The following is a 10,395-nucleotide window of genomic DNA, read 5'->3' as shown; positions in this document are numbered from 1 at the left end:
GGATCTGCAGATGGCTGCTAAGTTTCAGAGAAAAAGGAACAAGGAGAGGGCAAAGAACAACTTAATGAATCGTAGAACAGGGATCTCCCCATGGAACCATGTCTGGGTCTGTACTCGTAAGGGAATTTTAACCATACTGAGAATAAGGCTGATATTCTCAAGAAGGAACCCTGCATCCACACAGTCACTTCAGTACACTATTTTTTAAATGTGGGGATAGAAAATAAAGTGGAGGAGGGCAACACTAATCCTGGGGCCAAGAACAGTAACACTTGACTATCTATGCTTACTCCTCACTCATCCTCCCGCTTTACTCGGCCTTAGTGAGGCCACAGCTGGAGTACTGCGTCCAGGATTGGGCTCCCCACTTCACGACGGATGTGGTTAAGCTTGAGAGAGTCCAAAGGAGAGTCACCCGCATGATCAAAGGCCAAAAGAGCAAGCCTTACAAGGAAAGGCTGAGGGACATGGGACTCTTCAGCCTGGAGAAGAAAAGGCTCAGGGGGGCTTGGTGGCAGCCTGTAAGTATATAAAGGGTGTGCACCAGGATCTGGGAGAACTGTTGTTCACCAGGGCTCCCCAAGGGATAACAAGGTATAATGGCCGCAAACTTCTAGAAGGCCAATTTAGGCTAGATACAAGAAAAAACTTCTGTACAGTCCAAGTGTCCAAGATCTGGAACAGACTCCCCCCAGAGCTGGTGCAAGCACCTACTCTGGACTCATTCAAGAAATGTTTGGATGCTTATCTTGCAGGGATCATTTAGCCCCAGCAGACTTCCTGCCCATGGCAGGTGGGCTGAACTTGATCTCGCAAGGTCCCTTCCAGCCCCTAATGTCTATGAATTTATGAAGCTGAAAAGACTGAGCCAATAGGTACTACTGAGCAGGAGATAGGTCATTTCTGCTGAAGCTCATGCTCTGCATTATCACTACCTGTGTCACCACAGTAAAGGTCAACTTCTGCTTCTCTCTCAGTTAAAATGAATTTAATGAGATTTTTCATTCATTTGGACTTTCCAGATTTCATTCTATCTACATATTTTGCAAAATCTTTTAAATATAATGCAACAACCTTAAGAGGAACATAAGACAATGTAAAGGTGATACTGCTGAATCCATTTTCCATTTTCTTTTAGGGCTACATAATAATTCAAAGGATGGACACCTTTTTTGAAGTGCCAGTTAAATCCTGGATATATTATTATATATGTTTATTATAATGAACAAAAACAGCCCCAGGACCGGCCTCTGGGGCACTCCACTTGATACTGGCTGCCAGTCAGCCATTGATTACTACCCATTGAGCCAGACAATACAGTCAGCTTTCTGTCCACCTTACAGTCCATTCATCCAACCCATACTTCCTCAGCTTGCTTGCTAGAATGCTGTGGGAGACAGTATCAAAAGCCTTGCTGAAGTCAAGGTATATTGCGTCCACTGCTTTTCACGCATCCACAGAGCTAGTTACCTCATCATAGAAGGCAATCAGGTTGGGTCAGGCATGACTTGCCCTTGGTGAGTCCATGCTGACTGTTCTTAATCACCTTCTCCTCCAAGTGCTCAAAAATTGATTCTTTGGAGGACCTGCTCCATAATTTTTCTGGGAACTGACGTGAAGCTGATTGGTCTGTAGTTCCCTGGATCCTCCTTCTTCTCTTTCTTAAAGATGGGCACTGCATTTGCCCTTTTCCAATCATCTGGGACCTCCCCCAATCAGGTAGTACCTTTGCTTCTCCCAACTTTTTACCCTGCAGCCCCTTCCCCATCTCCTTACTGTCAGACTCTGCTCTCCCTGAGCACATGGACATGGGGAGAAAATTTGAAAATAATCTTGAAATGAAATATGGCTGTAATAATTTACATATAGTATCAATGCACTTAGTTCATCCAGAATTGATGCATGCTACTTTAATTTATTTTTTTTTTAATTTATTCAAGTTTCAGCACAGGTACTCTATGAACACACTTTTGAGCAACACTTTGATACCTACTTATTGTAGTACAGGTTTTTTTGTTTGTTTCAAGGGCCTAATCAGATCCAAATTCTATTGGGCAAAACCCAATAGTCATGTTCCAAATTTTGAGTGAGCAGAGGTAAATCATTCAAGTCTGTGTGGCTCTACCACTGGGCAAGCATCCTCCTGTCCAGACCCATCTGTCCAGGGCTTCACATACTCCCCAGAGCAGTGGCAGGCATCTTACATGAAAGCCCAGGGCCCAGAGACACGGAGGTTTGGATGCCTCCTAGCCTCACCTGCTCCTAGCCAAAAAGCCAGGGAGCAAGCTAGGGGGAAAAGCAAAAAAGCAGTCTCCCATTGCCACAAAATTATGCAGTCAAGTTTCCTACATTTAGGGAAACTCTCAGGGGTCAGCCTGCCTGGATGCAAAGGACAGGCCTCACCCTGGAAAAATTACCTTGCTCCAAAGGCAAAGGCTTGAGATTTACCACATAGTTCACTGGGTTGGGCCCCACCAGAGTCAAGAGCATTTCAAGACATGGCTCAGCACTGCTCAGTATGTGTGTGTACTCCAGATACCCCCCACAAAGGACCCATGTGCTAATTAGCCCCCACTCGTGACTGGAACCAAGTGTTCTTGTTATGAGCCCTAGGATGCTTCAAAAATGTACATGCAGACGAGGCACAGGGCAACCTAGTCTGGCTTCACCTCATGGAGGGCAGGGCCATACTAATCACATGCAACAGGCTGAGGGAGTGACAGAAGGATTCTGGGTGAACTATTTGGGGCTCTGTTTTATGATGTCTGCCAAGCATTTAAGGCTGGTGAAGAAACAGGAATCATTGGAAATCGGTAAGAAAAGAGCAGCTCCAATGTTGGAGTGAAGAGGAAGTCAAAATATATGCAATGTTGTGGCTAATCACGACTTTAAGAAGAGTTGATGGTGAGGAGAACTGTGCTTAAAAGGCACTACCATATGTCTTATTCAGATAGACTGCACTACCCTATCCTTGTGGTAGGGTACCATCAGTATCTCAGCCCTTTTGACTAAGGTCAAATGTAGCACCGGGTTTAGCTGGCTTCATGTTTCACATGCAGCTTAGTTGCACTTCCACCCCTATCCCTGTCCTCCACTATGCAGCCCCCTGCTCAGGTCTTTCTGTATGTCCCTGTGCTTTGAACTTTGTCATCTGAACTTTTACATTTTTGGCACCAAGGGGGTGGGGGGGTGTGGAAGGGGTGTCAGGGCTAGCTCTGGCCCACCCGGTCGGTGCCAGCCTGGCAGCACCTCCAGGCCCAGTGCCAGCAACCTGCACAGGGAATATCACTCTCACCCTGCCCCTTTTTTTAAGCACCATACAAAAATAAAAAGGTTCCCATCAGCATGTCTGTCCAATGTGGGCCATATGTTTTATAGTCATTTTCAGTGTTGGCTGAATGTATACAGCTTCACAGTTGGTTTCCATTGCTGAATACATGCTGCTTTTGGTAGCAATTTAATGACAGACTATCTATTTTGTGAGACTTCCTTGTATGAAATTTTAAGACAAGGGGCTTTCCCCCCCATGCCGATTAGGGGGGAAAAACCTTGTCTTGTATTCATGTAACTCAGGGGTTCTCAAACTGTGATACTGTAACCCCGAGGGCTGGATGGCAGCGGCAGGAGAGGGGAAGCTCGCACGCAGCAGCTGCCACCATCATCCACCCCGCTGCCACACACCACTGCTCCGCGTACTCTGTGGGAAGTTTGTGGCCCCCTTTTAAGTTGCTTGTGACCCCCCGGGAGGCCATGACTCACAGTTTGAGAACCCCTGATGTAACTAATAAGCTATGTTTCCCCATCCCATTTCCAACATATTGAACAATATAAATCTGTATCTGAAAGATTTCTGTTGAGTTTCCCCTTGTATCTACATTAATTTTACAAACTATTATTAATCTCTAGCTGTCTCCTAAGGCAGAACTATGCTGGCATTTTGTCAACAGAATCCAAAAGTTACCCCTCACCAACAAAGATCTGCGTTTGTACCTCTCCCCTCTCTCGCTCTACCACCACAACAGAAAAAAGAAATGTCTTCCATCTACTGTGGTTAACTATGAATGCCCAGAAACACTTTTATATACAGTCATCCTGAAGAATAACTGAAGTTATATAAAAAGTGAAGGTTAATGGAGTTCCTCAAGATGACCTCTATAAATACCCATTCACGGAAAATGTCAGAGAAAGATATAGTTTGGGATAGGAATATACAGCAAAGTGAGAAAAGAGAATTTGTATAATTAAGTGGATTAAACTCACTGGATCAATTAATAAAAGTTCAAGTTATACAAGTTCACAGTTACAAGTGTGCAATTAAACAAAGAACAATATAGAAATTGTATAAAATGAAAAAGAAAGCTAATACTATTATTGTGGTGGTAAATTTCTTATAAACTGCCTTTAGAGAATAGCTTCCAAGATGCATACCTCCTGCTGTAATCTCTTTAGTTCAACTTCCATCTGTTCAAGTTCTTGTTTACAGTCCAGCAACTGCTCAGTCTTTTCCTCACTTGAAAATACAAAAGAATATTATTAAAGTAATATAATCCCACATAACTAAATCATTATTTTCTTTGCTAATATTTATATTATTTTTTCTTTATTTAATCCATAACCATGTTGTGTAGGAACCATAGATGAAAATCTATAATATTTTAATGAATGTGTTATACAGAAAAATATTTGAATATTATTGCAACATTTAGAAATATCTAAATAATATTTGTGGATATCTGTGGTATATTGGACTTAATATTGTCAATATGTATCAGAACTGTATGAGCAGAAAACAACAGGTATATTATAATTATGACAAAAACAAGCATTCCACACCCAGGAAAATAAATAAGTTAAACCTAAAAGAAATCCAAACAAATTAAGATATGAAAATACACAATTAGCCATTCAAATGGTCTGAATATTATCTTCTTTTAGCAACATCATGCAATAACCTTAAATTTCTGATTGATGAATATCTGTAAGTGGTCCCAATTAGATGGGTGTGTTTTTGGAAAAAAATAATCATTTTTTTTCAGTCAGCTAAGTTTAGTTGAGTGCCTCTACCTAGAATAACAGGATACAGCTTAGCAACTTTTTTTTTCCAAATGTAACCTAATGACTTTAAAACTAGGAAAATACCCTGCTTCTCCATAACTAAATATATCACTTGAAAGTTAAAAAAATGTTTCCATTTGAACTCATACATTCTTATATCTTCCTGTATTACTGAATACGCTAAGATTTTAAATGTCTAATGAAAGAAGACAGAAACATAAGAAGGGGTAGATTACAAGAGAATTTACGATAGTGAGTTACCATGGAGCACCAGTTAAAAAAAAATTAAAATAACAATCTAAAAAGAAAAACCAAAAGAAACTTTTGTTTAAAATAAACAACTAGAATAGCATTGTTCTTTTATAAAGGCTCCTGTCTTAAAATAAATTCCAGCTGGATAGGTCCTGTACCAGGGCAGAGTTCCTTAAATCAGTGGGGCTCCACATGTGCTCAGGGGCCAATCTTTCACTGCTCTATCAGGACTCATAAGAACAGCCAAAGACATACCCATGTACAGACTTCCAGAATCCACATAGAGGGTGTCTACACGTTGCCATACCGCAACAGTGTGCTGCTATGGTGATGTAACTGGTGATCACGTGTAGACCCATGTGACTAGAAGGATGATGTATAGATGTGCCCATAGAGAATTAATGAAAACTCCACAGTAACATCATCAGAATAGATAACTATGGTCCCCCTCTCTTACAGCTCACTAATATTTTAATAAAGAAGATTATCTTTTAAAATAAAAACCTGTAGCTTGATTTTAGTAGAACAAACTAGGCTTGCAACTGTTATGAATAGAATAGAGTCCTTTCCAAAACAAATTTACAACTGATGTTGTATTACATTCTGCAATTCCTTGTGCATCATGTAGAAAATACATCTCATGAGCAAAATATTATGTACTTTTTTATTAAGAAATTTCACTATTGCAGCACATTAAGAAAAGAAGATCCTCCACCAAAAATAGGTTATATTTTTCATAACTATTTATTTTGGCTCAAGATATGAATTTATTTGTACGTTCATAATTTAAAATGAAAAATGCTACGTAGTATATGGTACCAAGTGTTATGCATGGTTTAATCATTTAAAGTGGTCTAGAATTTTAAATATATTTCTTTGCCTCAGGGAAATTTATTTACAAATTAAATTCAAATACAGTGCAAAATGTTCAATGTTCAGAGCCATCACTGTGGTCTTAATTGCATGCTTCAACTACAGACTAGAGAGGATTGTACTAAATTATACAGAACACTGCAGTGTTCACTGTTTAGGCTATCTATTATCTGTCAATCAAACTAATAACAGCAATTTTTTCACTAATTTTCCTGCTGCAGCTGTTTATAGAATATCCTGGGCGGGCTCATTTCAAAAGACACATAATAATACAGACATCAGAAAATGAGAGCCATATCTTTTTATTCTAATCTTCATGAAGACCAAAATGTAGTGGGGGAGGGAGTTTGCTGAATGAATCAACCAGATACTTAGCATAGTCAATTTTAGATGATCTGGTCTACTGAGTTCTATAAAAGCAGATTAGTGATCTAATAAATGTGGCTTATTCAACTCTAAATGTTATCTGTTTTCTCTCTCCAGCAGACACGTTGGGATAAACTCTTAGGTACACTTTCTACAATACAAGTTGTTTAGTGTACATGGAGAAATTGTATCCCTTTAAATTACACATAACTAATCTTCGGCTGCATATATTTCATCCTAACAGGTTTAATCCTAACTGTATATGTACATGATTTATCTGAAAGAAAGAAATGGAGAAAGTGTGGTTAGGGGCAGGCGGTAGTTTTAACTCTGCCCTCAAACTAGATTCTCTATTTGCTTCTTTCTGAATAATTGCGCACATACACAGTTGTTTTTAAACTTTCTTCTAAATAAATGCTCCTGCCACTTAGCTCAGAACGTGCTTCCTTATAGCCAGGCTCACAACCATGCTTCAAGTGGAACAGGAGTTTCAGTGGGGCTTAAGGTTTAAACTTCTCTTTGTGGGCTGCAAGAGATGGAAACTATTAAAAAGATAGAAGAAGAACAAGCAAGTGTAGGAGAATGAGTGACTCAACATGGGGACCGTGTGGAAACTATAATGGCGAGTGTTTTCCACCTATCCTTCCTGACTTGCCTGTAACACCAAATTCTGTTTTGTCCTACTGCCTCAGGCCATTAACATGAATGATAAATTTCCACTTCTAGAAATGTTTCAGAGAAGTCATTCAGCTTGCTATTACCCCCTCATCCTTTGAGCCTTCCCAAAACTTTAGTGATCCTAGTCTGGGGAAGGTACTCTGGTCTGAGTAAGCACTGGGAGCATTGCCCCACTGCCTCAGGGAGGTCTTTCCTGGCCCAGTGGGCCGAGTGTTGCCCACTTGGGTCGCATACACAGCATTTAACTAGGAGACATGGAAACTGGGGTGGGGGGAATCTCTCCAAGCCCACTTCTCACCGTCAGCTTTTAAATCACTACCCCACTGCCCAGTAGGGTGGTGGGACAGCAAAGAGGAGACAGCCTCCCCAAGCCCAACTGCTGGCCACATCAGCTTTGCAATCCCTGCACCTGCTCCCCAGCCAGGAAGCAGAGATGGTATGGGAAGCCAGCAGGGCCAGAAGCTGAGTTTGCACCCAGCATCTTCAAGCCCAGTTCCTGACCCCGGTTTGAGTAAGACGTAAGCATTGCCCCACTGCTCCCCTCCCAACCCCTCTGCTCCTGGACTAGTCCTGGAGGGGAGCAATGAGGCAAACCCCCAGTCCACTCTCCAAAACAGGCAGTCCATGGTCTGGCTAAGAGGCAGGGAGCATTGCCCCACTGCTCCTCTCCCAGACCAGACTGGAAGGGAAGTGCACAAGCATTCATTCTTGCAAGAGAAACTGTCTCGCAGGGAGACCTTCAACGCTGACACCTGAAAGATCTTCCAACCAAAAGGGGTACGTTTTCCCTGAGAAAAATTGAGTGAATGCATGTACATTTCTAGTTTTTACCAGGATAGCAACAATTTTCCCAATAGAAATAGAATTCCTGGACACGGCCTCAATAGCTAAGGTCAGAATATTCCTCTACAAGAGGATACCTATACATATTAGATACACTCACTACTGATAAAGAAAGTACCTGGGCCTGAAATAATGATACTGGTGTAATATGTAAAATGAAAGGTAATGCTGAATTATCTAATAAGAGAAATCACTCAGTTACACTAAATGGGCAACCACTGACCAGTGTAAGTACTGACCTACACGATGCATCAAGACTGCTGAAACATACCTGGGAACCCTAAGGAAGCTCCATGACATGCTCTTGGGTGCATTTAACTGTCATCGTTCCACTGTATCACCACAGCACAAAATGACCATAGTGTACACAAGGAGGTCACCCTTTATTTAGCTGGTGTTTTCTAGTAAAAACATCATCAATAGATTCCTTTAACACATTCTAACATGCTTCAGGAACTAGAGCTACTCTCCTATTAATATTTTCAGTCTAGGGATTATCTTATCATAACAGGAATAGTTATAAAATGGATTTCAAAACTGCAAATATTTTTAAACCAGACATATTGCATAAAGAATACTATATATTGTGCGTCTTCAGCAACACTTAACACCCAACAATACATTTTCACAATCAGGTTTGTTTTCCACTGAATATATACTTACAGTTCCTGCCTAAGTCTTCTTATTTTTGCTTTGGCATCTGCTAACTCCACTGACAAGTGCTGTCTGCTTTCAGTGCGTTTCATGCCCGGAGAGCCACAAGGTGATTGTGCTGCTGATGCATGAGGTAGAAAACGAAGACAGTCCCGCTCTTCTGAGAGTTCTATGATAGTCTAAGAAATAAATCATAAAAGACATTATTTCAGACTGTTTCTATCTCTGACAAACAAACAAATACCTTTTATAGCTGGAAACCTTTATAGAAGGCCAAAAATTGACATGATACAAAAAATAAATTAGGATGGTCTTCCAAAAAGGCAGATAATGATTTTTACCATCTAATGTGTTTTGAGGTAAAATGAGTGAATGGTGCAAGATACTACATCACATAAAAGATGCTATACAACTGAACAGAATTATTAACAGTGCTGTCTTAGTGCCTGAGGTATATTCCAATCAAGTGTAGAGAACCATTATTCTGTCCTGTACAAAACTTTTAAAATAACATAGCCCCATTTTAAAGTTTCCAATCCCAGAAAGACTTACACATTCTTAACTTTATACCCTATGGGGCAACTCCCAATGCATCAAGTCTGAGGTGCTCAATCTTTTCCCCCCAGTGGGCTGGATGGGCAGTGCCCTGTTCGTCCTCTGGCTGGATCCCACCGGTAGTCCCCACACCAAAGCCAGTACAGAAAGCACCATCTGGCCACACGGAGGGGTGCTGTGGGGCAGCCCAGCCACAAACCAGCCCCATGTGGAAAAGGTGGTGTGGCCTGGCCCCATGTGGGCAACGGGGGTGTGACGTGACCCCACAGAAGAAAAGGGCATGGCCCAACCCCAACGCGGGTTGGCGGGAGGCCCCACGGGGAAAGAGGCGTAGCTTGGCTCTGTGGGGGAAAAGGAGGCATGGTTTGGCTCCAAACCTGGCCCTGGAGGGAAAAGGTGTGTAGCCTGTCCCTGATCCAGATACAGGAAGGAGGCAAGGCCTGGCTGCAACCAGCTGCGCAGGTCTTGGGGTTTGAGAATTTGGTGGGGGAAGGGTGACTATATTAATGAACACCACCCCACTGCCACCAAATTTTCACCCCACAGGGCAGATGCCATGGCTCCACAGGCTGTATTTGGCCTGCGGGCTGGAGGTTGTGCACCCCTGCATTAAGTTAAAGACATTCATTTTGCAAGACTGAGGACTAATTTAAGAAAAGATGCAAAGAGGAAACATGCTAAACAAGGAAAGTGAATTAGAAAGGAGGAAAGTAAGTGTTAAAAAGCTATAGTTAGACTGTTTAGCTACATACAAAACTGAACTATTTTCAAAACATTTCTTTCAACATCAATACTAGCAATTTCACTGTCCTTCTAAATGTATTTTATTGTTTGGCTGGTAATAGTTAATAAAATATAATTTTTCTCTTCAAGGTTACAATTCTACACTTGCTCTGTGAAATCATACAAGCCTTTCCAGAATTGCCAACTTCCCATATAATTCACTTCTCCAAAATTATCTCTAACTTGTATTGATGATGGGTGTGCATAGACATTACACTGAGAAGTTCAAGAGGTTAGATGAGTTAAAAATTGCCACCCAATCTTAGTGGTTACATAGGTGACAAGAGCCCAATCTAAGATAAACTGGGGGAGGGGCAGGTGGGATCAGGGGTGGGG

General features: G+C 41.5%; 1 protein-coding gene and 1 pseudogene across 6 annotated transcripts in view; both read right to left on the bottom strand.

Moving 5' to 3' along the window:
- The window catches only part of CCDC88A (coiled-coil domain containing 88A), a 209,248-nt gene that overhangs the window by 99,566 nt on the left and 99,287 nt on the right, over nucleotides 1-10,395 (bottom strand). For all 6 annotated transcript variants that reach the window (XM_006021570.3, XM_006021573.3, XM_006021571.3 and 3 more), the window contains exons 8-9: nucleotides 8,731-8,900; nucleotides 4,429-4,510 (exon numbers count right to left, since the gene is read on the bottom strand). In XM_006021570.3, the coding sequence (XP_006021632.1) occupies nucleotides 4,429-4,510; nucleotides 8,731-8,900 (252 nt within the window). The remainder of the gene's footprint in view (nucleotides 1-4,428; nucleotides 4,511-8,730; nucleotides 8,901-10,395) is intronic.
- On the bottom strand, nucleotides 2,290-2,433 carry LOC112549933 (annotated as a pseudogene).

This window comes from Alligator sinensis, unplaced genomic scaffold, assembly GCF_000455745.1.
Source record: "Alligator sinensis unplaced genomic scaffold, ASM45574v1 scaffold432_1, whole genome shotgun sequence".
Taxonomy (NCBI): Eukaryota; Metazoa; Chordata; order Crocodylia; family Alligatoridae; genus Alligator; species Alligator sinensis.
This window is presented reverse-complemented; position numbering and strand designations above follow the sequence as displayed.